The sequence below is a fragment of the Taeniopygia guttata genome, chromosome 15 (assembly GCF_048771995.1).
Source record: "Taeniopygia guttata chromosome 15, bTaeGut7.mat, whole genome shotgun sequence".
In the NCBI taxonomy this organism is placed as follows: Eukaryota; Metazoa; Chordata; class Aves; order Passeriformes; family Estrildidae; genus Taeniopygia; species Taeniopygia guttata.
In genome coordinates, this window is record NC_133040.1 from 2,136,849 (window position 1) to 2,162,857 (window position 26,009).

The 26,009-nt window shown below is 56.1% G+C and overlaps 1 protein-coding gene across 1 annotated transcript; it reads left to right on the forward strand.

Moving 5' to 3' along the window:
- Positions 1-7,569: 7,569 nt before the first annotated feature.
- Positions 7,570-25,987, forward strand: MMP11 (matrix metallopeptidase 11). Its single transcript, XM_030285416.4, has 8 exons — positions 7,570-7,736; positions 15,929-16,179; positions 17,355-17,498; positions 18,449-18,582; positions 21,188-21,435; positions 22,313-22,526; positions 23,795-24,052; positions 24,944-25,987. The coding sequence occupies exons 1-8, from the start codon at positions 7,620-7,622 to the stop codon at positions 25,075-25,077; spliced, it is 1,500 nt and encodes a 499-aa protein (XP_030141276.4). The 5' UTR covers positions 7,570-7,619; the 3' UTR covers positions 25,078-25,987.
- Positions 25,988-26,009: the final 22 nt, after the last annotated feature.

Here is a 26,009-nt window from a genome sequence, read left to right on the forward strand (position 1 = left end):
ACAATGCCTGCCACCAAGCGCCTGTGCTGCAGGAGTGGGAGATGAGCAGCGGGAGGAAGGAAAGCTGGCAGTGTATGGCTGGAGGAGCTGCAGATGGCCAGAGCCGCCTGCGAGGGGAGGGAGATGCTCAGAGCCCGTTTCAGCTTTCACGTCCAGTGCTCCCAGGATCTACATGCCATTTCTTGGATGTGGTTTGCCTCCAGGGCAATCTCAACAGCTGTGAAGTTTCAACAGATGAACGATGGAGTTTTCAATAAATTTCACCAAGCAATGGAAAGGATTTTAACTCGTTCATGCTAGCCCACTTTTGGGCTGAAGGCTCTTCTGGACCCGAATGCATTCGGGTCAGAAGTGTTTCCTGTTTGAGCCCCAGGCACACCTGAGCTACACTGAGAGGTTTTTCCCACCAGAAGAGGCTTCTCTCAGCCGTGCCGTGGCTCCTGGGAGGTGCAGGGGCATCTCTGCCCTTACCTGTGCCACTTAAACCCACTCTGGTGGAGGAAGGTACCACATGTGGATGCCCTCAGCTTCTGGTGGGGAAAGGAGAGACAATAAAAAGACAATTTTCCAAATCTCCTTGTGGCAACTGCCTTGGAAGTTCCATTTCCTTTGTATTCTCACATCCAGAAGTGGGGCTTGTGCTCCTGGAGTTGTGTTCTCATAGCAGTGAAGGCTGATGCCATTAATTGTAACTGAAAAAGGGGTTTTTGTGTTCCTGAACTCTTCAGTTGGAGAAGTCAAGAAATTCCCTCTTCCAGAACACATCAGGTGTATCCTCAGGTCGTGAGGACAATTACTGTGAATTCACCTGCTGTACACAGGACAAGACAGCAAGCCTGAGTCCTGAGGTGAACAGGCAGCACGGGTTTTTTGGTGCATGTCTGGGGATCTGAGCAGTGGGGCTGTGACCTTTGCTGCCTCTCCTCTGGCTGGGATCTGTCAGGGGGTCCGAAGCAGCGAGCTCACGCCCCTTGCAGGAGGTGACAGTGCTGAGTGAGCCCTGGAGGGATCTCACACCTTCCAGGCTCCCTGAGTGAGCCCTGGAGGGATCTCACACCTTCCAGGCTCCTTGCTTCACCTGGCCCTGCTTCACCTTCGGTGTCCAGGGCAACGGACTCAGGGCTGTGTTTCCTCCTCACCCAAATGTCTGCCCAGAGGCCATTCCCTGTTCCTGCTCAGCTGCTCCCTGGCCAGTATTCCCCCTCTCTCTGCAGACAGACAGACAGACAGACAGACAGCAAACATCTCCAGGAGCTGTCCCAGTGGTTCCCCACAGCTCTGGAGGGCACTGATGGAGTTTCCCTGTAGTGAAACACCACAGGACCAGCTACAAGCTCGAGGATGGGTCTGTGTGTGAGGCAGGGCTGCCCATGACCTTTAGGAAGCTCTTAGCACCAACCCATGAACGGCTGCTGCTTTGAACCAGAACATTGCAGTGACTGCCTCCCCACCTCTCCCCCTTCCCAAGGAAAGACACGGCTCATATGGTACCCCAAGAGATCTTGTGACTTCTGCAGCCTCTACACAACACTGCACAGACACCTGTGATTTGGGGTCTTTTGTCCCAGCTCTCCAAAATGTTTCATGAGTTGTTGTCATCATGTTGCTCTCCCTGTCCCCCCCCAAGGCTCCCCAACCATCAGCTTCCAACAGAAATTTCTCAGACAGAAATGAAACATTGGATCCCATCTTTTCCTTCCTGTAAAAGAAGCCAGTGGTATCTCCCTTTCACATGGGAAGTCAATAACCCCTGTAAATGCACAAGGCAGCCTGGTTGTGCGCTCTGATTTCTCATGATTTCTGCTGAAAAGCTTTTCTTTCAGTCGGCATCTCTGCCAGAGTCACCCGTGGGCTCCTCCACAGGAACACTGCAAACATCCTCTGTAGCAACAGCCTGACCTTTTGAAAAATCAGTGATCTGAGCAAACCCCTCAGCTCTCTGGAAAGGCTGCACACTGTGGATGCTGCGCTGGATTCATCCCCAGCCTTGTGCAAGCTCTCGTGGTGCTCTTTTCAGATGGCTCTTCAGAGGGGTCTGAGGCTGCCACAGGGAGTTTGTGACAATGCAGTCTCAGAGTTCAGCACTTGCAGCCTGAGAGAAAGTGGGGAAACACCTTGGGAACTGATCTCTGACACTGTCCCACAGTGTTCCAGTGACATTTGCCAGTGGGAGTGCAGTGAGTGTCACCCAGGGCATCCAGGGCAGTGTGGAATGGCAGGACATGGCATCACTGCTGTGCAGAGTTACTGCTGGAGAGGCACTTTGCACCCCAGAGGGAGCCAGGAGTGCACTCACGCCAATAAAACCCACATTTCTGTGGCCTCTCTCCACGGATATCTCCCCTGCCCCAAATTTTCTTGCTCTCCTGCCTTTTCCCCCCTCAGGCTCACATCCTCACTGCCTTCACGCGGCTTCATTCATTCCGAGCCCCTGTCTGGCTGGTTCTGCTCACCCAACACCAACCAGCCCGTGGGTGCAGCCGCCCATCCTGCCGAGCTGTGGGGAGCCCTGTCTCCTTCCTGCGGCTGCCCTGGCCTGCCAAGCCCGGGGACAGAACTCTCACTTGCCACGGTGGCCACACGCCAAGGGACAGTGCCAGAGGAGCTGGGGGAGCGGGACCGGCTCCAGGGAAGGGAGTTCAGCTGCTGGGGAGGGGGGAGAGGGAGCTGAGGGGCTTGGCTGCTCTGAGCAGAAACGTGCGTGAAGAAAAGCCTCGACCCACACCCTGAATTCCACAGCTCGACTGCGGGGACAGGGAGAGGGAGAGAGGACAGGACGGGACAATTCCAGCAGCCCTGCGACTTGTTCATAAAAGCCTCATCTCGGCAGCCCTGCCTGCCTCCTCCCCCTTCGCCTCCGCAGCTCTCGCTGGGTTTTATTAACGCAGTTCCCCTCGGGCTAGAGGGAATCGCGTCCCAGGAGACATTCCAGGCTCAGATCAGCTTCGGAGGGGATCAGAGGGAGCCAAGGGTGGGGGGCGTTTCAGCAGGACGTTCCATGGCGGGGAGCTGGCAGGTTGGGAGCGCTGCAAGACGGCACTAGCAGCCTCCTTATCAGAGCCCGAGCAGCCGCAGGCTGCAGCCGAGCCTCTGCCGGCCCTGTGTCCCGGCCCTGGGCTCTGTCCGGCCGCTCTGCCGGTGCTGTGCCCGGCTCTGGGCACGGAGGGGCCGCGGCTCAGCTGAGCTCGGTGCTGGTGACCGCAGCCACAAGGGCTCGGCCCGGGCCCCCCGCGCCATCCCGGAGCGGCGATTCCGCTCGCCAGGAATGGCAGCTGGCTCCCCGGCGTCTGGCTCCCCAGGTGAATTGCGGTGTGCCCTGAGCCTACGCCAGGAAAATGCCAGCAGATGAAACTGCGTCTCAGGCCAAGAGACACGAAGATGGATGTGTTTTCCTCGCCTGGCTTATCTCGCAGGCAGCGCTTCTCAGCCGAGCCCGGCTCTGTTTGTGTGCGCTCGGCTCCTGGCACGGGGCAGGAGCCGATCAGACAATAAACACTGCGGTGAGCTCCGGAGCTGCAGCCCTGCCCTGCCTGCCCGGCCCGGCCCGGCCCTGCCCTGCCCTGCCCGGCCGGCACCGTGCCACCGAGCCGCTCCTCGGGGCCAGACCCAGCGCTGAGCCCGGGGCCGGGTCTGGGGCTGAGCCCAGGGCTGGGGCTGGTCTGAGCCCAGGGCTAGGGCTGGGGCTGAGCCCAGGGCTGGGGCTGGGCTGGGTCTGGGCTGAGCCCAGGGCTGGGTCTGGGGCTGAGCCCAGGGCTGAGCCCGGAGCTGAGCCCAGGGCTGGGTCCAGGGCCGGGTCCAGGGCTGGGTCTCAGCTGAGCCCGGGGCTGGGGCTGGGCTGAGCCCGGGCTGAGCCCAGGGCTGGGTCCCAGGGCTGGGTCTGGGCTGAGCCCAGGGCTGGGCCTGGGGCTGGGTCTCATCTGAGCCTGGGGCTGGGTCCGGGGCTGGGTCCCAGGCAGCTGCAGTGGGAGAAGGGGCAGGAAGAGCTGCAGGACCCCGCAGCTGCTCAGGCATCGTGCAAGCTGCAGAGTGACTGCCCTGCAGTGTGACTGCCCTGCAGAGTGACTGCCCTGCACTGTGACTGCCCTGCACTGTGACTGCCCTGCGCTGTGACTGCCCTGCAGTGTGAGCTGCATGGGGGACAGGCTGTGGCTGTCTCAGCGCTCCCCAGGGACCCCTTCCCAGCCCAGACCCCTGAGCAGTGCAGTGCACCTCTGCACAGTGAGGAGCAGCAGGGTCCTGCTCAGTCCTGCTCCCTGTCCCTCGTTCCGAGGTCGCAGGGACAGCAGTGCCTGCCCAGCAGCCCTGCAGGCAGCCCTGCCCTGCCCCACTCGTGCCCTTGGTTTCATAAGGGCACTGCATCAAGCTGATCCCAAACCCAAGCTGATCCCAAACCTGTCTGACTCTGCACCGGTGGGTTCAACCCAGAATTAAGGTCAAAGAAAGGGGTGCTTTAAGGGCAAAAGAAAATAGATGTAAAATAAGTAGTAGGGACTCAAGCAATACTTTCTGGAAATTGATAGTGAGACTGACCTGGTTGAGTTGAAGTCTGGAAAACTTTGGTGTTTTCAAAGTTCACTGTTTGGACCCAGGACAGCCTGCACAATTCCAGCATTTCCATTTAAATGATTTTTTAAAAACCCAACAGAGATTTGAAGCAAAGCACTTTGCTGACCAACATACATTTTATTTTACATATTATTTTGCCTTTCCACTTGCGATTCCAGGCCCAAAGGCCAAGTTTTCACTCCACAACCTCTTCTTGCCCACTCCCCATGCCCATGGCTTGGACTGCCAGCAGAGGAGGAGAACTGGATAATTCAGAAAGGACTCCTGATCAATCATGTTTACATGGGTAGTTCAGTGACCCCCAGCCTTGTTTGCACCCACCAGCACCTGTACAAATGCCCTTTTGGCTGCCCAGGAGAAAAACAAGGTGGCAGGGCCAGAGAAAAGGGGAATCCCAAAAGCAAGAGGTGAGAAGTGAGACTTGCCTGATGGGGATGTGTCTCATTTGTCACCCACAGAGCAGTGATGCTGGTGACATCAATTCATGAGGTTATCTCCTACAGAGAGAGCAGGAAAGACATCAGAGAAATCAAAGGGGTTTCTCTGTCCTGGGGATTTGGCTCCTGGACCCTCTTCCAGCTGCTTAGGGAAATGCCCAGGGGCCATCAAGCTCCAGGGGACCTCAAGCCTGGTCCCCAGGCACACAGAATACAGCTGTGAAAGTCACACCAGGGAGGTGGCAGGAAACAAAGGACTTTGGACAGACAGGCTTAATCCATTTAAATTCAGTTTCTCACTCACTTCCCTCCCCTTTCCCCTTGGCTCTCATCACACAGCTCTTCCCCCACCTCCCCTCAGCCCCGAGTGCCTTACAGCAGTATCAGACTCAAATGGCCCATGGGCTGAGGGAGTTATCCCACCTCTTTGCTGCTCACAAAGAATCAAACCTGCTGTTCTCTTCCCCTGGCACAGCCCCTTTCCCCCTAACACCTGCTGGGCTGTAGAGAGAGGTTATCCCCAGCTGCTGTTCCTGCTGAGACTCACATTACGATGCTGCTTTGCCTGCCCAGGTGTTCACAAGGCCCTCCTTGTTGGGAAGCCTTAGGGGAGTGGGAGAAGAGCTAATGCTTGTGGTCAGAAGGACTTGGAAAACTCCTGACAGCTCTGCCACTTGCTAGGGCTGGAAGGCCCTGAACAGATGCTGAGTAAGAAGAGCTCCATGTGGGGATGCTAAATCAGCAGCATCTGTGACCATCGGGACCTCCTAGCCATGAGAACTTCCACTGAGCTCCTGCAGCCATCCTGAGAAGCCCAAATTTGGCTCCAGCCTGGCAGGAGCTGCAGGAAAGCAAGCAGGCAGTGAGATGTCAGACTGGGAGATGTCAGACTGGGAGATGTCAGACTGGGAGATGTCAGACTCTCGGTGCTCTGGGGCTGGGGTGGGAGCCCTGTGCTCATCTGGCAGCAGCCTCTGTGCATTCATCTGCATCCTGCAGACAGCAGGGGTGAGGGCTGCATGGACAGGACAGACAGTGCCTGAGAGAGCTCTCAGCTCAGAACACAACACAAGAAATTCTGCAGGCTGCACACAGGGCATGGGAGACCCCAGAACACCCAACAGCCATTTTCCTGCAGCGAAGCATCTACTGGATTGGCTGGGAAATTTCTGCAATCCCAAACACAACACAGAACTTTCTTTTGTGCTAAGTGCCTTGGCAGGAGCCAGCAGTTCTCACACACAGTTCCATCACTGCAAGGACCAAGTTTCCCAGAACAGCCCCTTTAAAAGTCTCCCTTCATTCAGAAGAGCCAAACTGCCTGTTGCTGCCTTACAGGCCGCTCCCATGCCTCTCCCCATTTCCCCAGGGCTCCACTGCTATGGGCTGGAAAGCACTGAGCTCCCAGAGACACCAGCATTAAAAGAAAAGACACTAAAGAAAAGAGAGACAAAGGCAGGAAAGCTTTTTTCACTGGGACCCAGCTGTCTGGCTCAGAGAAAGGCAAGAAACAAGGGTCTGCTCTGCATTCCTGGGGCACAGCCAGAATAAGAGCAGAAGGGTAAATTCCACAGTGCAACGTGGTTTTCCCTGCTCCCCTGTCCTCTCTTACAAATAAGGCCTGGGGGATATGCTGAGCATGGTGCTCCAGTGCAGGGACATCTTGCTAACAGCCTGTGGGTTAAACACTGCAGCACCTTCCAAAGCCAGCCAAGACCAGGCTCTTTCTTCTCACATCTGCTCACCGTACCCACTATTTACATCGCCAGTATGGTTCCCATAAAACCAAACATGAACAACTGATCACAGACAAATAAAGCAGTAATAGAGCCCGGGATGTCAGGAAGCCTTACTCACTCCCTGCACACCAGCCCAGGCAGCTGGAGATCAAAGTTTTCTTATTTGCAATACATTTCTTGAAACAATTTTCAGCTAAACTCAGTCTGCTGAGAGGATGCTGACACAATCCAGGGCTTCTCCCATAGAAACAGGAACCCAGAAACCAGATTTGTGCATTGCTGCCTCCATCTCCAGGTGGTTGAGCAGATGGAGAAGGCTTTGACATCTCCAAAATGGGGAGTTGCTCCCTTCTTTACCCTCCCTCAGCATCCCTGCTCGGGAAAGCCTTCTTGCAAAGGGCGAGTGAAGGGTTTGAGTGAAAAAGTGAGCAAAGCAGAGCCCTGCACAGGCAATGCAGGGGTTCAAACACATTAAAAAATCGGCCGTGAGCTACTCCCCAGGGGGACTGGAGAGGTCTCGATGGGCACTAAGAGGATGGGGTTCAGTCCTTGGTACCCTTAGGCAGGAGCGGTGAAAGAACACCTTTAAAGGGGCGCGTTGAAAGGCACCCCGGGGCAGCCAGGACCCGGAGGCCGGGGCCGGGCAGGCGTGGGAGGGGGTCCCGCCCCGCTCCGCCCCCGGGGGTGGCGGGGCGGAGCGGCGGGGCCGGGCGGGACCCCCTCCCGCGATGCCGGCGGGCCGTGTCCCCCCGGCCCGTGCAGCCGCGGCTCGGGGAGAACAAAAGGCAGGAGCGGGAGGAGGCGCGAGGAGGAGGGCAGGCGGCCGCGGTGGGGGGATAAAAGGCTCGGCGAGGACCCCCCAGCCCTGCTGTGCCCCATGTCCGAGCCCGCTCCGCCCGGCATGGCCCGCCCGCCGCTGCCCGCCGCCGCTGCCTTGCTGGCCGCCGCTCTGCTGCACTGCGCGCCCGCCGCGCCCGCCCGCCGCCACAAGCCGGTGAGTCGGGACCGCCCGGTGCCTCCCTCCGTGTGCCCCGCCGCTCTCCGCTGCTGTCCCGAGCGCAGCGTCTCCCCGGCAGATCCTCCGCTGAACGGGACGAGCCGCTTTTCCCCCGCCGCTCCATCCATCCCCCAGCCGCGCTCGGGATGCCGGCACGGGCAGCGCTGCCGGGAGTCACGGTGCCGCTGCTCCGCGGGCTCCTCCTGGCTTGTTGGGGAGTTTTCACAGCCGTGTTCCCAGGGAAAACAGGGCAAGGAGAGCTTAGGAGAGGACACGGCATCCCCCGTGCCTCACGGGCAGCAGAGCGCTCGCTGCTGCTCAAACACCCCCTGCGCGCTGTGCTGGCAGTTCCCTGAAGTTCCGGGAGCTCAGACTGAAGGGATGAACCAAAGGCGCAGGCAGGAGAGCAGCAGCAGGGCTCTTTCTCCCCGCACATGCCCGGGACGGAGCTGCGAGCAGCAGGGACCGCGGCTGCCGGACAGGAGCAGCGGCGTGCGGGGGATTTGGGGGACGGGAGAAGACAGAGAGCTCCTTGTGCTGGGAATGTGTGCGTGTGTAATCGGGTTATTACAGACATGCGCTTCGCTGCTGTGCCATGAAATAATAACAGAGCAAATGCCCAGTAGCAGCCCAAGGGGATTAGTTCAGGTTCTGTCGATGGTTTTATTATCAGCTCTGTCATCTGAGCACTTTCTAACTTGGCTGCTAAATCTGCTGTGGGCTGGGACTTGGCACGGAGCAGCCTTGGCCCCCGAAGTACTCGCATTCCTCCGAACGAAATGTCACCGTGCTTGGCCCCGCTCTGCCTCCGGGGAAGGTGAGGCCAAGCCCGGCGGTGGCACCGTGCACCCCGGGAATGCCGCTGCTCCCCGGGATTCGGGACCGAGCGAGAGCAGCAGGGGCTGGGCCGGGGGCAGAGCTCAGCCCGCAGAAAGCTGGAGACTGCTGGTTCCTGCGGGACACGGGCTGGGCTGGCAGGTGCTGCACGCTCTGCCCTGGGCAAGCTGGGAGGCTGCTGCTCCTGGAAGAACCTGCACAGCCCCTGGTCCTGGTCTGGCTGCCAGCAAGGACCTGTGTGGGGTCCTGGGGGAAGGGAGAGCCAGCTGGGTTCACCCCTCTGAGCTGGAGCACAGCCCCAGAGCTGCTGATGCCCGCAGGGGTTGCAGGGGCTCAGCTGATGTGGCCAGTACCCCTTGAGGTGGGATGTACACCAGGCTGCTGAAGGGCAGAGAGGAAATGCAGGGCTCCAGCTCTGCTCAGACTCCTGGTCCATCAAACGCCCCACCACGCCTCAGAAAGTCCCCCCAGGTGGCAGTGTGCCAACAGAGAGGTGATTTCTTCCTCATCCTAGGCGAATGCTCTGCACTGCGAGTGCTAATCCTTCCCTCTTGGCTGGAGGAACTCCAGGTGATCCTCCTGCAGGTCGGTTTTCTTCAGGAATGCCTTGTGCTCGTGTGTTGGACCAGCCAGTGGGGCTCGTGGTTTCAGGCTGATGTTTTTGACTCAGCCTTTGCAGAGATGGTGGCTGCATTGGTTGGGTTGGGAATGGACAGGTGATTCCCATCCTTTCAAACAGCAGTTCTGTCATCCCAAATAACTGCCCTTTTGGCTTCCTCATCTGGTGTCAAGGCTTCTGAAGGTTATTGTGCTGCCTCTGAGGTGCAGCCACTTTTGCAGGATGGAAGCTGCAGCAGCACTCCCCACTGCTCTCTGGGCCGGGGGACACGTGGCTGCAGGACAGCTGAGGTGGCACTGCCGGCTGACAGAGGCCACTCTGCCCTCTCTCACAGAGAGCTGTGCCACGCCATCATGTTCCCTTCTCTGAGTGCTCCCAGCCTGCTGCACAAAAGGATGCTTCCCTCAGGTCTGGCAGCAGCTGATGTCCTGTCTGGGCACCTTTTGCTGTCAGGTGATGAACGAGAAAGGAGCCGAGGGGCTGAGCCGGAGAAGAGATTCACAGTGCTGCGAGACAGCACAGGAGTTCCTGGAGCTGTGCCAGTCGGTGGGCAGGGCAGGCACAGCCCGGAGTGTGCTGCACCCGGCTGTTTGTGCTCCATGGCCAGTCACAGCGGCAGCAGCTCAGGGGGGAGGATATCCAGCGCTAAGATTCGCTTTAAAGCCAGGCTACAGGGCAAGTTGCAGAAGGACTTGTGTTGTTGTGTTGAGACAAACCCTTAGAGCTCCTTCACTTTTTTTTTTTTTTTTTAATCCTAATGCCTAAACAAAGAAAGAGAAAACTGAGAGCAGAATCAAGGCTGGGTCTGGTGTCCACGTAAAACTTGAGAACAAAAGATCTGCAGTGCTCGGGCTGTGCAGGCGCAGACACTGAATTCCTGCCTTGCTTTCGGCTCCCCTGGGAAATCAAAGCCCAGCATTTGCTGGGAAGGTCTCTCTCTGTGGAGAAGTGGGGGCACCCTCCCAGCTACCAACATAACCCGTCAGGGGTCCTGCAGCACTGCCCCTGAGCACAGCAGGTCCCCTCTGGGAGCAGGGCACAGCCTCCCCTGCCTGCCTGGCTCCAGGCTCGGGCAGCTCCCGCAGGAAGGGTTTGATTTGCACTCCTCGGTTTGGCTATTTAAATCCTGCAGTCAGCGGTGGGGTAATTTTAGGCATGTTTATCTTGTGCTTTGGGAGAGACTCAAGACACATGTAAGTAGTTATTCTGCAGCGGGTTTGTTGTGTTTGTGCCTGCACAGGCAGCACACACGCACAGCCTGCGGTGTGGCAGGGCTTGGGGAGGATCCCCCTCTCCAGGTTATGTTGTACTTGCTTCCCCCGTGCTTATCCCGCCCTGGCACCATAACTTGTGGGGCTCTGCAGGAGAAGGAGTTGTTTGAGAAGGATTTTTGGTGGAAACTTGTCCTGCAGAGATGCTGACCCTACTTCTTCCTACTAAGTAGCTCTTTCCTACAAATCTCAAACATATGGACAGGTAAATAAAGGGTGTTCTTGCACTAGAGATGGCTCAGCTTAAAGCAAATGGAAGCACAGCACATAGATGCCCAGCAAAATGAAAAGCAGAACACTTCAGGGATTCACTAAGGGCTACAGACATGTTTTTAATGTTCACTGAGATCCTGGTGCAGATAGAGGAGTCCCAGCAAGGACAGGCAGGTGACCAGACTTCCTCCTCGTGGTTGATTTGGGCAGGAGAGAGGCACTGGTAGCTCCTGGCTCCCCTTAGCTGGGATGTAACTGCACAAGGAACAAAACACCTCAACCCCCTTCCCCCCCTGCCAGGAGTGTGCCACGTCCTAGAGCAGTTTCTTCATTTCAAGGGGAATTCTGGGTCATCAGATTAAGGGCTCTTGAAACCTTTTGCTCTGTCAGCATCCTGGGGCTTCTTTGCTCTGTAAGGACTCCTGCTTCTGGCAAACTGTTGCTTGGGTGACACCAACAGCTTGGTTGTGGTGTTGTTGATGGAATAGTCTCACAAACTGTCACATAATTAAAATATCTGATAATAAAAATAGTCCTGCAGTGTTTATTCATTTGCTTTCTCTTGTTACACCAAAGCCTGGTTCTCCTTATTCTGTCTGTGGCCATAAACATTTGCAGTCCATGTTTCACGTTCCACGTTGCTTAGGAAAAATAAACATTTTCCTTTTTTCATTGCCAACAACAACTACCACCAAGTGATCCGGAAACAAACTGTCAGGCCCCAGGAGGTCGTGCTGGATGGTGCCATGGGGTGTGGGAAGTGAGTGGAGAGGAAAATGCAGCAGTGTGTGCACGGCCAGGCACTGCAGCAGCTCCTGTTTGGCCCCAGCCTTTGTGCTCTCTCTGTCTGCAGTGGGACCAGGCTGCAGCCAGCACAGAGGAGTCCTGGAGCTGAAGTATTCTGTGTGAGCAAGGGAGTCATAGAGGAGGTAGGAGACCTTGTCCTGGGGAGGCAGGATCAATAAATCTGGTGGCTTTGCCTAGGCATTGTTTCCACTAACAGTGCCTTGAGCAGGAGCACATTTAGCTCAGGGTTAGACCAGACCACAATCATTTTTCTGCCATGAAATTCCACCTGCAGCATCAGCACCTTCCCAGCCCAGGCTGCTTCTGGAGCACAAGCTGACTAGAATGAAGCTGGTTCCAGTTTTACCATTAACCATCAGCTGTAGCTGCACTCTCAAATCCAACCCCTGACAATCCATGCCGGGCTGAGAGGCAGGCTGCACAAAAAGCCATCTATGCCTCGGGAGAACAATGCTGATCTCAGGCAGGAGCATTGCTGTTCATGGGGTGCAGAGCCCTTGGGAGGCACAGCCACCCCACAGTGGGCAAAAATGGGGTGAGAGAACTGCAAGAGAAGACATCTCTGCTGTCCTTCCCTGCTGGAATAAGGGCAGGAGTGCTCCAAGGTGCAGGCCCGTAGGGAGGAGGGGATAATGCTGCCAGCCAGAGAGGCAGCAAACACCTCTGAGTAACAAAAGGAGGAAGCAGAAACAGAAGCAATGGAAAAGCAGGAGCAGAAGGGACAGGGAAATGGAGTCAAAGTCCATGAGCTTATTCCCCAAGTGAAGAGGAAACAGCCCCAGTGACAGGGGAAGCATCCAAGACTGATGGATTCAGGCTGTAACTTGTTCAGTTGCTCCTGTCTGACAGGGAGAGGGGTCTCCTTTCATGTCCAAGGAGCCCAGGTGATTAGGTACACAGTAAAGGACACAAGTTTAAGTTCAAGCAGGCAGAGGAGGATGGAGCCAGGCACAGGAGGGCCGTGGGTTTGTCAGCACCAGGCACCAGCCCCACCCCTGTGCTCATTTAGGCACGGTGCTGCTGATGCTGCTGCTCCTCCCGGGGCTCTGCAGGGTGAGTGCTGCCCCACACGAGGAGGTTAAAGATGCTCCTGGCTCCTTGGGATGGCTGGAACACTTCCTGGGAAGCTTGGCTGCTGTTCATCTGGCTCCAGCAGACCCAGAGGTGATGGCTGCTGTATCACAGCACTCGAAGGCTGATAAAGTTGTGAGGAACTGAGTGGGCAGCCTGTACCTCCGCTGTGGTTTCTGCTGTCCTGTGGGATCTGTCCTTTCCCTCCTGCTCCCCCTCAGCCTTTCAGCCACGGGGCTGCAGGAAGAGGCACTTTCTTTGTGAGGAGCTGTGACCAGCCTGCAGCACAGCCCTCTTTGGTACAGCCTCGCTCCTCTGCAGCCCTCGCTGCCCTCAGCCCTTGGTTTCAGGCCTGGAATCCTCTGTGTGCTTGTGCTGTATTTACATTCACAGGTCAGCCCCTATTGCAAAGCCCTGGCCCCTTCCCTGACTACAGGGCAGCAGTGCCCATGCCCAGCAGCCACCCCAGCTGGGGGTTGTGCAGGAGGGGCACTGCGAGTGGCTGCACACACTCAGCCAGAGGCTCAGATCTGTTTTGCACTCTGCTGGGACAAACCCCGTCCTGGGTTGCAGTGATTTTCTTTGGCTTTTGTGTTCAGGAGTCCCCTCTCCTGTGCAGGTGGGATGGCACCAGTGGGGATGCCCTGATGGGTACCCAGCAGCCAGTGCCCCCCTGCCCTTCCCCTCAAGTTCTGCAGCAGCCTCGCAGCTGCAGGGCCCTAAGTGAGCCCTGAGCAAGGCAGGTGGGGTGTGGCAGCACAGCTCAGGGAGCAAAGCAGAGCTCCCCACGAGAGGGAGGGCTCAGCACTGCCTGGGAAGGTGCAGCCTTAAGCGAGCGGACACGGTGTCTAATCCCCGGGAAGTGCCTGCAGCAAGGTGTGTCCAGCCAAGGAGGCCAAGATCTCCAGCCTGGGTGTCTCCTGAGCATTGTTTGGCAAGTGGTTTGTGCCTGTCACATTTCCCCTTGCCTGCAGTGGCATTTTCCAGCCCTTTCCTGCCATGGTGCTAATGTCGACAGCACAGAGTCACTGTTTGTTCAGGGACACACACAGGGCGGGTCCTGCCTCCTGCCCCACCCAGAGCCACTCACAGGACCACGCTGTGCCCCCTTCCAGGACCCAGCTGGCACAGGGCAGGAGGAGCAGGGAGGGTCCTGCTATTGCAAAGTGGGGTTTGGAAAGCTGGGATTCACAACAGTGCACTGAGCTAAGCAAAGAGGGGAGAGGAAAGCTGCCTCGGCCCTGCCCTGAGATGGGATTCCTTGGGGCAAGAAGGAAACAGGCTTCTCCTCTCTCTGCTCCTGGTCAGAGAGTGATAACCTCCAGTTCATGCCAGTGGCCCCAGTCTGTAAGGAAACTGGCCTTCCCAGGAGGGGAATGTGCAGAGCATCACCAAGGCAAAAAATCAGGGGTGAGGCACCTGGGTCAGCCAGCCCCCCCACATCCCTGAGCACTTCTTGAGGGTTTCCCAGTGCTCCCTGCACTTCCTGGCCTTGGAAAACCAGCTGCATTCATCACCCCAAGGCGTCAGCTGCCAGGACCTGGCAGTGGGTGCACCCAGGAGCAAGGGGCTGAGCAGCCCTGCAGGCTGTGCTTCGGTGACACAGCTGCCATTGTGTCTTCACCAGGGCTGACAGCGAGATGTTGGCCAGAACATGAACTTTGTCAGCTTCTCCTGCCAGCTGTCCTTCGCAGCAGGAGCTGCCAGCCCAGGCAGGGTGCCAGGCGGCTCTCAGAGAGCTCCTCTTAGAAGACAGGTACCTCCAGCCTGGCAGGGCTCCAGCCTCTGCAGGAGCAGCCCAGTGCAGGCTCCTCTGGCCAGGCCAGCCCGTGCTCCTCCTCCCCCTGAGCCTGAGATGGATGCTCAGTGCATGGCTGGTGGCTTGGGCAGGTTTTGCTGTTCAGGATGTGGAAAGGGTTTCTGTCTTTGCACGTGTTGCTGGTGCAGTTCCTGTGGTGTGTGAAAGCGCGCTGGGACACCAGCACTGTGTCCATGGCTCTGAGGCAAAGGCTAGGAGGTGCCAAGCCACCAAGGATGTCTGTCTGTCTGTCTGTCTGTCTGTCTGTCTGTCTGTCTGGGGAGGAACAGCCAGCAGGCTGGAGTGGTGACACACACCCAGAAGCCTAAAGTGATGTGTGTACACCCCGAGTGCAGCTTGTGTGACCTGCCTGGCTCCCCTGTCCGTCTGTGCCCGGCTCAGAGGCACGGGGCCGGGAGCTCAGTGGTGGAATTCATGCCAAGGCCTTCACACTTCGCTCCAGCCGTGTGAATGGGCTCATTGTGGGAGCAGAGGGTGGCAGCATGTGGATTACAGGCATCATGGCAGCTCTGGCACCGTGCCATCCTGACCCCCGTGTCGCTGGCAGGGCAGCCAGGAAAGCTGGCCTGGAAGAAGGCAGCTCTTTGCAGGAGAAGAGCGAGCCTGCCTAAAGCCCAGCTCCTCCCTCTGGAGCCCTGTGGGACAGAGCAGGTCCAGATGCACCACTGCTGCATCTCAGCTCCTCCTGCTGCTCTAACACCTCTCATTTGCTGCATAAAATCAGGCAAAAAAAATCTGTGTTTGGCTCTCTGCAGCACAGTGATGTGGACCAAGCCCCTCTCACCCCACATGCCTCACAGCAGGTTGGAGGTGACACCTGGGTTATGTTTCATGGTGGCAACATGGGAAACTGGTGGAAGTCAGCTAATTAACATTAATTAATGTTGTCAAGAGAAACATTGCTTTTCCAACTAAGTGTGGGAGAGCCCAGAGGATCTTTTCCCAAGCAGAATCACAGGTACAGCGAGGAGAGGGACACGGTGCAGTCCTTCCCTCAGGCAGTGGTGGGGGCTGCAGGGACAGTCTCTGCTGCTCTCTGCCCGTGAGCTGGGCTGTCACCCCATGTCCCTGTGTCCTACTCTGAGACCTGCCCATGGTGCCAGGGCAGCAAGAGGACACCACAGAAATGACAACAAGGAGCACAACCACATGCTGGGGGCCAAAGACTTCCTCCCATTAATGTCACCCCTACCCGGGGCCAGGAGGGAATAAAGCATGTAGGGCAAAGGGGGAGAATTTATTCCCTAGTGATTTGTTTTATACTTGAAGGGTCTGGTTCTCATCCACGGCCTGCAAAAGTATTTCCTGCCGGCCAGCTGCCAAGGAAATGTGGACCAAAAATAGCTGAGTGCTTAGTGGGTGCCATGGCACGACACAGTGCCCCCCAGGTGTGAGCCAGCCTCAGAGCTGGGAACAAGGCATGGGGAGCCGGCTGTGCCCTACCAGTGGGGAAACAGCCCTGGGCAGGAGCGCTGTGGGCAGCTGTCCACCACTCTGCAGCAGGCAGCATCCTCACCAACACCAAAGTCATGCTTTTGCTTTTGCCTTCCAGGACGTGTCTCGAAAGCAGCACACCTGGAAGGAGCAGGCTCCTTGGCTGGCTGCCCTGGTGAGCGCCGTGGGCACGGGTGTGCCTGCCAAGGGCTTCCCCGTGGCTGCAGCCGGGCACTGGGCCAGCTGGAACCCGCCCCGCTGCGGCGTGCCCGACCTGCCGGCGCTGCCCGACGGCCAGAGCGGCCGCAACCGCCAGAAGCGCTTCGTCCTCTCCGGGGGCCGCTGGGACAAGACCAACCTCACCTACAAGTAAGGGAGGCCTGTGGTGGCAGCCAGGCTGCTGTGGCAGCCAAACTGGTTCACTTCTCCCTGCCCAAACACTTGGTCTGGTATCCCCAGAGCTGCGATGTGACCGTGAGAGGCACAGGGGCCAGGCGAGCCACACGCTGAACTTGTCCCCCCAGCACCTCCTCATCCCCTCCTGAGCACACTCCACGAGCTCAGCTGCCCTCCCGTTGTGCACAGCACTGCCTCAGCCCTGCCAGTGTCACACCAGCACCCCAGGGCACACACGGTCACTGCCCTCACACGTGCTGAGCTGAGCCTCCATCACCAGTGCTCTCCTGCTCTGCCTCTGCCCCCACAGCCACCCTGCGGGGGGCTCACCTCACAGTTTATTTTAAAAAGATCTTTTTATTCAGCTGTTTTTGATGGTCCCATAAACACCACTTCAGTGTAAAGTTTTGCCCAAATCACCCCACACGTTCTCAGTTGTGAATCTACCCAACAGACTGGAGGGAGGGTTGTGCTGCCTCCACAGCTGCCCTCAGGGGTATGAGTGGAGAAGTGAGCACAGTCATATGGACCTTGACAGCATGTAAATCATCTTTTGCTTAATCCAATACAGGAGACAGCTCCTCACACCATCAGGAGGCTGCAGATAACAGAAAGGCTTCTTCCTTTTTCTTTCTTTTTGGTCAGTAGTGTCAAAGAAAGAAACACAGCAGAGATTTACATACAGCAACACTGTTAATGGAAGGGAAAGAAACTTCCCTTTCAGTCTGCTCTTGTTATTGGAGGAAGTGGGAGCAACTGCTGAGTGAACCCAAGTTTCCAGTGGCAAAAATTGCAGAGATTAAGGAGAAGAAATCACATCACACCACTCAGGAATATTTGTGGTGATGACCTTACAGGGGATAGACCTGGGGAGTGCTGTGGCACTTCAGAACAACAGAATCTGCAAAACTCTCCGGGGAACTCACCTCTGGCACACCAGCCAGAGGGTTTCAACACTGGTGGGATTTATCTGCCGCACATGTTGCTTGGTAGAGGGTGCTGGAGCAGTGCATGTATGGGTTGGAGACATTGTGGTGCTGGGAATCGTGGTCCTGGTGATGCTGATTGTAGAGCTGGTGTCTCTGTGACAGCCCTTTCCATGGGACAGCAGCTGATGCTCTCCTCATCCAGTGTCTGTTGCCTTCCAGAATTATCAGGTTCCCATGGCAACTTGTAAAAGCTAAAGTGAGAAGGACCATAGAGGAAGCTTTGAAAGTCTGGAGTGATGTGACCCCGCTGACCTTCACCGAGGTGCAGGAGGGACGGGCTGACATCGTCATCGACTTCACAAGGTGGGTATGGTGGGCAGCACAGCCTCCTGCCAGAGGAGCAGGGCTGTACCAGAGCAGAGACCTGCCAGCACACAACTCAGGCACTTACATGGAGGCTCTTATTTCTGCTTTCAGACACTGGCCGTGCACAGCACTGTTACTGATCATTCATTAATTTTCCTGGTACATTTATGTTTCTCTGCCCACAGGCTGTTTTCTCAAGTGTTTGTTTTGACTTTCCATCTTCAGGTCCTCCATCCTGTCCCTTGACTGAAGGATGTAACTGTCTGCCAAAGACAAATATAGTTTCTTGGTTAAGTGAATCTTGGCTCCCGGCCTGAAATTCCCTTTTGGCAAAATACTCACTGGGGCAAAGACTTCCCTGAGCTGTGTGTTTGCACAGAGCTAATGAGGGCAGTGGAGACTGTCCAAGGAGTGATGTGATTTGCATGCTGTGTATTTGTCTCCCTCAGCTCTCTCAAGTGGCCACATTTCTCATGGGTTTCCTTCATTACTCATCAGTGGCTTGGCTTGAGTGAGGACCTGAGAGTTTGCCTGGGTTTGCTGCCAGCTGCCCTTCTGCAGCCCCCCACCACCCAGTAACATCAACTCAATCTTGGCTTAGCCAGTCACCTCCTTAGTTCTTTGGGCTCCACAGTCAGCTCTGGGCTGGAAGCTGAAGAGGGGAGGGGGAGAAACATCCCTGAGAAAACATACAAACTCCCCAGAGCTTGGTGTGACTGAGATCTGCTTCCTCAGTGTGTGGTGTGATCAAGCTGCTTCCTCATGGCCCTGAAGCAGAATTTGGCTTGTGGCAATTGGAATAGCTCTGAGCAGTCGATCTAGACCAGTGGGATGAACTCAGGATGAGAATGAGAGCTGCTGTCCCCTCTCAGTGCCTCCCACCTTTGGCTGTACGATGCTGGAGCTGCAGGGGGCTTTGTCTGAGGTGCAGTGTGTCTTCCCTCCAGGTACTGGCATGGAGACAACTTGCCTTTCGACGGGCCCGGAGGGATCCTGGCACACGCGTTCTTCCCCAAAACACACCGGGAAGGAGACGTTCACTTTGACTATGACGAGACCTGGACGATTGGGAACAGCCTGGGTATGGTTTCAGGGGAGCTGTGGGTGCTCCAGGATGCTTGTCAGTGAACTTGGAAATGATTCCCGGTGCTGTGAACAGGGCCCTGTAGAACTGAGAGGCAACAACGATTTTTGTGGTGAGCATTGTCATCTCCCACCAGTTAAAGCCAGCTGTTGGCATTCAGGCCCAGGACCCCAGCTTCCCCATGGACTCCTCCTGTGTGGGGGAGCAAGAGCTTGCTCTTCTGCCCAGCCGTGTGCCCCACCACTGGGGAATTGCACCTGGCATTGGCAGGAGTCATTAGAAATCAAATGAGGAAAGGATGAAGGAAAACTGAGGCTCAGGCTCTGTGTGACACCGTTGTCTTCCAAAGAACAGCCTCAGTCCCAGTCCCTGCACACATTGTTCACCATCTCTGCCCTCAAACAAGTCCATAAAGGGAAACCACCCAGGCTCCAGCTGGGTGGGCCTGGGAATGCTCTGACCATAAACAACACCACATCCAATCAAGACTCTTTTTTACATTTTTGCTAATAATAGATCCAAGCTGGTAGCTCTTTGCTTGGGCACTCAGGGTCTGGTGTCACAGTATCTCACGAGATACTGCAGTACTGCCTGGGACCATTGGAGCAGTGCCCAGTGCATCAGTTTCTGGAAGACTCACCAAAATTAACCCAGGTCAGCTCCGCCTCCTCCTTCCCAGTTTATCTACATGGACAAAGAAATAATCACAAGGCCCAAGTTAACCCCAGGCCTCTCTGGGGATTCCCAAAAATGTTGGCCAGGTCAGTGGGCACCCCCAAAGCCCGTGGGGTGCCCCTACGATGTCAGTGCCAGCTCTAGGCCAGTTTGACAGTGTGGGGCACAGCCCTGCTGTGTCTCCAGCCCTGCTCATGCTGACCCAAAACAAGAACCAGAAGCACAGGACCTCTTTGCAGAGGGGTTTCTGCTCCTGGGACAAAAGTGGGCTCTGTTGGTTTTCACCCTCTGTTGTTGAAGAATTTCCTGCATTCTCCCATAAAACAGTGTTGGGGGCAAAATAGGAATTGAAAGTGGACATCAGTTCCCATCAGAATTCAGCCCTATTCCATGGCATTCTCCCTTCTCCCCCCTTCCCATATCATCCATAAATAACTGTTGTAAAAGCTCTTTGGAGCTAATTGCCATTGAATATGCTGAAAAGAGTTTTACAATATAAACATGGATAAATCCTTGACTCAGCTCTTGGTGAGACAGGGAAATCCTGAGCCTCATTTACTGATGGGAGAGCAGGAGTGTGCCCTGGGGTCACCCCAGAGCCGTGCAGGGAGCAGGGCCCACGTGGAGGACCATGTGTGAGGACACAGGGATGCTGTGCAGCACAGCTCCTTCAGCCCTGCTGGTGTGCACCTCCCCTGGAGCATCTGACAGCACTGGAAAGCAGCAAGTGACGACCTGCCAAGACAAACAGAAGTGCCTGAAAGTTTGTAATAAATCACTGGCATAGGAATCCCACTCTCTCAGCTGACCTAGCTGTGTTGATTTAAGCAGGTCAGTGCTGTGCAGATTCATGGCTTCCAGGTAAAGTTGGCCAGTGGAGGAAGGCAGGGTTCACCTTCCCCTCCACCCTTCCCAGGGGGTCCTCCCCACTGTGTTCTCCCTGCTCCTGGAGCTGAGAAATGACCTGGTCCCCTGCAGCCAGCAGGGAAATCCTGCTTGGAGCATCAGGGCTGGCTGACACATCCCTGCTGCTCTCGTCACTCGGCTGCAGCTCAGAGCATTTCTGTTTGAAGGCGAGTGAATGAATATGCTGGCACATAGTGACATTTACCGCCTTTAGAAAGGACCCTTTGGAAAATAAACAAAACCTGCCAAACAATACAAGTTTGGGTACTGAAATTCCCTTTTTCCCCCTCTCCTTTTGTAGATGCACCAAGGTCATATATTCCTAAAACATGGTCTCTCATAAATCTGTTAAATCTGGTGAAGAAGTCTCAGACCCTGACATTAGATAATCTTTTATGGATTGATTTCTAAATAAAGTCCCCAGACAAGCAATAAATGAGCTCCCTCTGCTGTCTGTGACAATGGCCTTTGGCAAGTGTTAATTCCAGAGTTCTCTCACCAGCACCAGTATCTTCCACAGGGGATGGGATCTAAGTGGGACTTGCTAAACTTCAGCCCTAGCCAACAACTGCTTCAAGCTGGGTGGGCAAACACCAACCTGACCACACCGCCTCCTATACCTCTGGTCTAGACTTCCTCCTCTGTGCAAATTTCTCCTTTTCAAAAGTGCATGGAAAATGCTTTTGTTCCTGGTAGCTGATGAGGTGGCAAGAGCCTCTGGCAACAGAATTGCAGATTACCAACATGTCCAGGTTAATACCCAATTGTATGAACTGACTCATGGTGCTTCTGAACCAGTGAACCCCTTTATTATTTCCTCTGACTCCTTAAAAAAAAAAACCCACAAACATATTTTTGAGCTACACAGGAGCTATCTGGGACCAAGATAGTTGGAGTAGACTTCTCTTTCCTCCTTTTGGACTCCTACAACACGTGTCAGTGTCTGTAGCTGGTAGGAACAGGCCTAGGAGGCCAAAGCATGTGCGTAGACAAAAGTATCTTCCATCTTTTCCCTTTGTAGGCACTGACCTCCTGCAAGTGGCTGCCCATGAGTTTGGCCACGTGCTGGGCCTGCAGCACACGGCTGTCTCCAAGTCCCTGATGTCTCCTTTCTACATCTTCCGCTACCCCCTGAGCCTGAGCGAGGATGACAAGCAAGGAATCCAGTACCTGTATGGGAAACCCTCCCCAGCTCCTGACCCAACCCCAACCCAGCCAGCAGAGCTGCCCCAGCCAGACCTCGAAACAAATGAGATCACCAACGTGGAGGTGAGTGCAGGGCTGGTCTGTGACCTCAGGGTGCCAGCCTGGGGGCTCAGGGTGCCAGCCTGGGGGCTCAGGGTGCACTCCTGGGGACTCAGGGTGCCGGCCTGGGGGCTCAGGGTGCCAGCCTGGGGGCTCAGGGTGCCAGGTTGGGGACTCAGGGTGCCAGCCTGAGGGCTCAGGGTGCCAGGTTGGGGGCTCAGGGTGCCGGCCTGGGGGCTCAGGGTGCACTCCTGGGGGCTCAGGGTGTCAGTCTGGGGGCTCAGGGTGCCAGCCTGGGGGCTCAGGGTGCACTCCTGGGGGCTCAGGGTGCCAGCCTGGGGGCTCAGGGTGCCAGCCTGGGGGCTCAGGGTGCACTCCTGAGGGCTCGGGGTGCACTCCTGGGGGCTCAGGGTGCCGGCCTGAGGGCTCAGGGTGCACTCCTGGGGGCTCGGGGTGCACTCCTGGGGGCTCAGGGTGCCAGCCTGGGGACTCAGGGTGCCAGCCTGGGGCTCAGGGTGCCAGCCTGGGGGCTCAGGGTGCACTCCTGGGGGCTCAGGGTGCACTCCTGGGGGCTCAGGGTGCCGGCCTGGGGGCTCAGTGTGTCAGCCTGAGGGCTCAGGGTGCACTCCTGGGGGCTCAGGGTGCACTCCTGGGGGCTCAGGGTGCCAGCCTGGGGCTCAGGGTGCCAGCCTGGGCGCTCAGGGTGCACTCCTGGGGGCTCAGGGTGCCAGCCTGGGGACTCAGGGTGCCAGCCTGGGGGCTCAGGGTGCCAGCCTGAGGGCTCAGGGTGCCAGCCTGGGGGCTCAGGGTGCACTCCTGGGGGCTCAGGGTGCCAGCCTGGGGGCTCAGGGTGCCAGCCTGGGGGCTCAGGGTGCCAGCCTGACACGCTGTGCCTCTGCAGGCCATGCAGCCCGACGCCTGCCACACAGCCTTCGATGCTGCAGCCACCATCCGAGGGGAGCTGTTCTTCTTCAGCTCCCGCTACGTGTGGCGGCTCCGCGCTGGAAAGCTGCAGGATGGTTACCCAGCTCTGGCCTCTCGCCACTGGCAGGGCATCCCCAGCTCTGTCGATGCCACCTTCGAGGACCCTCTGGGCAACATCTGGTTTTTCCAAGGTAAGAGCTGGACTGTGATCGGATGGCTCAGAAATCTCAATTACTTAGGGGTAGTGAGGACTCAGCAGGTTCCTGGGACAATAAATCTCCTGGAAATCCAGTAATCTTTGTTATTTGTTTCCTTAGCTATTTAAACTTTTTATCAGGTATTGAGGACAGAGAACAAGGGTTCACTTTTGTTTTAAACCCAGCCACAGTATCCCATTCTCCTTCTCTGGAACACAAACATTTGTAATTTGCCTCTATCCTGGCAGAGGAGAATGAAATAAATATTTGCTCCATCTCTCCAGCTGTCATGGGAAGCACTGTGCCAGAAGTGAACCCCAGCAGTTCCCTGGTTGTACCTGTGGGCCCTGCTCAGGGTGGGGACAGGGTTTTCTCTGCTCCTCAGAGACCTGGATGTGGAATTTCCCTCGTACCCCATGGCTTTATGAGCCTACAGGGAGCCTGGGTGCAGAGCCAGGCAATCTCCATCAACAGATTAGGAATGAAACCAGCTCCTGGCCATCTCTGGGGTTCAAGGCCAGCAACAAACCTTGTTTCAGCTCTACAGTTTTCTTTATTGCTCTTCCCAAGTGGAGGTTTAATAGGAGGGATGCAGAATGACCTGGAAACTCATTGTGGGTGTGCACACCCCATCTGCACTTCATGAGACCAAGTACCAAAATCAGGGTACCAGTGGCTCTGCAGGCAGAGCTCCTGCATGAACATATTTCTGAGCACCTGACCTGCACACAAGGACTTACAGTGCTAAAACTGGCAGGCTCCTAGGGTGAGTTAAAATGAGATAAGGGGAAAGTATTACATGCCCTAGGCTAATTACAGAGATTCCCATTTTAATCTAATCTGGAACTCTGCTTCCAGTCTCTATATCACCTTGGCAAATTCTTCTTGGTTTCTGCAGCTTGCTCCTTTCCAGCCACATGCCCCCTTTGTGCCTGTGCATGCTCACATGATTTCCAGATTGCAGGGCAGAGACTGGTGCCTCCAGCCAAGTCCTTTGTAACTTCCACAAATAGATAAAAATGCTGCTGAAATGGACCTTCCTATCCCCCACCAACACCCACCGGGCTGGACTGAGGTGGGATGCCAGTGCATTGACAGAATTTTGGACACACAACAGTGGCAGCATCCATTACACTTGGTGGTGGATTTGCCTCTCAGGCACAGCTTCCCATGGGAGCTCTGCCAAGGCACCAGTTGCGCAGTTCACTGTCAAATTATCAGAGTTTTTGACTCCTTGTTTCCCTTTTCTGTCTCCTCAATAGAGTCTCAGTACTGGATTTATGATGGCGAGAGACGGGTATCTGGTCCCACCCCGATCGTGGAGCTGGGCCTCCCTGCATCCCCTGTGCAGGCAGCTCTGGTGTGGGGGGCTGAGAAGAACAAGATCTACATCTTCAGCGGAGGCAACTACTGGCGCTTCAACCCCCAGAGGCGCCAGGTGGACAACATCTACCCCCGGGCCATGGCCGACTGGCGCGGCGTCCCGCCGGAGATCGACGCCGCTTTCCAGGATGAGTTCGGTCAGTGCAGGAGCGTGGCCTGCTCTGCCTGCCAGCACTGCCCAGCTGCAAGAGCTGGGCAGATTTACACCTGTGGCAGTAGTGGACATTGCCCAACACAACACATCCCATACAGGGTAGAAGGGCAGTTCATTCCAGTGGGTAGAGAATTGAGAAGTTGTTTCATTCCCATTAATTGCAGCAATTGATATGTAAGTGTATGATAGAGAGAAGTCAAATATCTGACCAAGGAATGGTCACAGAGTCCTGCTCACCTCTTACTGCTCCTGCCAAAGGAAGTGATGAGAAGACAACAGAAATACTCCCCACACTTCCACCCAGGGAACTGAATAAAGAACAGGCTGCTTTTGGTATTGACCAGTCCTCCCCAGTGTGCCCCATGCTGAAAACTGTAGGGCACTGCCACAGAAACACTGGGGACAACCAGGGTGCTTGGGATGACAGGTGTGGTGAGTGTCTCTTTCCTCTCTAAGGATGAAGTGAAACAACTCCCCACTGCTTCCAGAACATAAATTCCAGGGCAGTTTGCCCACAGGAACAGATGCTCTGAGCAGGTCTTCACAAGTTCCCTGTCCCTGTCCTAGAAATCCCCTGCCCTCACAGGGCTGGGTCACTACAAGCATACAGCATATTTAAACCCACCAGGAAAATAAAATTAAATCCATCCTGTTTACTGTCCAAAAAGTAAAACTAGATTTTTTATCGAAACTAAAACAGTGTGAAAGAAAAGCGACTGCCACAAGCCTGGGTTCAAGTAAAACCTCCTGCCTCTTCCAGCTCTCTTTCAGCACTGTATGTGTTGCAGAGTGACAGCTGAACAAAATGCTGGCAAAGAGCTCTGAGCCACATGAATGCTGCTGCCTCTTCTAAACCTTCCTCTCTCACCCACAGGTTTCGCCTATTTCCTGAGAGGCCGAGATTATTGGAAGTTTGATCCAGTCCAGGTGAAAGTGCTGGAGGGCTACCCACGCCAGATCAGCCAGGACTTCTTCAGCTGCACACCCTCCTCCAACTCCTTCAGATGAGGGGGATGCTCTGTCCTCCACGCTCCCCTGTCATCTCCCTTTACCTCCAGCAGCCACAGAGAGGGTTCCCTCTGCCATTCCTGGCTTCCCACCAGGCTCAGCATCTGACACAACAGGTGCCTGTCACAAGTGACAAAGTTTGCTCCTCTCCAGTTCCAGCAGCCCCAGCTTCAGCTGCTATCAATGTAAAAGCAGCTGCCATGTTCTTTACAGGCAAGGGAGGCCACTCTCTTCTATCAATAGCATCCCAAAAGCCACCAGGCCAGCCTGGAATAGGATCATGCTCTCATAACTAATCAGAACCCCATCCTGTAGAACTGATCCGTGGCATTTCCTATGTTTACATAACTCACTGATGCAGACGCTGGCCAAGGAGGAATGACCCCCCAAGCCCGGGGCTTTGAAGGACACCGACCCTACCTGCAGACGAGGAGGACTGCGACGTGCGGCTGTGCCAGAGCCCCTCCGCCGGGGCAGCCGAGCTGACTGCCAGGGCTGCCGCAGCCCCAGCCCGGCTTGACGTGTATCCCTAGCATGCGTTAGGATTTTGTACCGATCTGTACATAGACAAGGGGCTCCTCCCTCGCTCCCCCCCCGGTGCTGGGTGCCAGTGCTGGACACTGCCCCGCGCTCATCCCGCCGCGGTTCCCATCCCGGGATGCTCAGATGCACTGATCGCTGTCGAACCGCCGTTCCAGGCCCGGGCTGGCAGCGCACACCGGCCGTGCCTGCCCAGCCTCAGGCCAAACACCCGGGGCTGCCAACAGCTTCTTCCCTTCCCACCTCCCATCCCAGCCCGGCCGCGCGGCTGGCGGCACGGCGTGGGGACGCTGCCGTACCCCGGCACAGCCGCGGCGCTCCGTGTGTATTTATGTTCCGCCCCGCCACAATAAAATCCGCCTGTTTTCTACATCCATTTCGGCTCTTTCCTA

Coding starts and splice junctions, on each gene's coding strand:
- MMP11 (XM_030285416.4), top strand. CDS start 7,620: ATGTCCGAGCCCGCTCCGCCCGGCATGGCCCGCCCGCCGCTGCCCGCC. Junction 22,527..23,794: donor CAACATCTGGTTTTTCCAAG/GTAAGAGCTGGA, acceptor TCTCCTCAATAG/AGTCTCAGTACTGGATTTAT. Junction 24,053..24,943: donor CGCTTTCCAGGATGAGTTCG/GTCAGTGCAGGA, acceptor TCTCACCCACAG/GTTTCGCCTATTTCCTGAGA.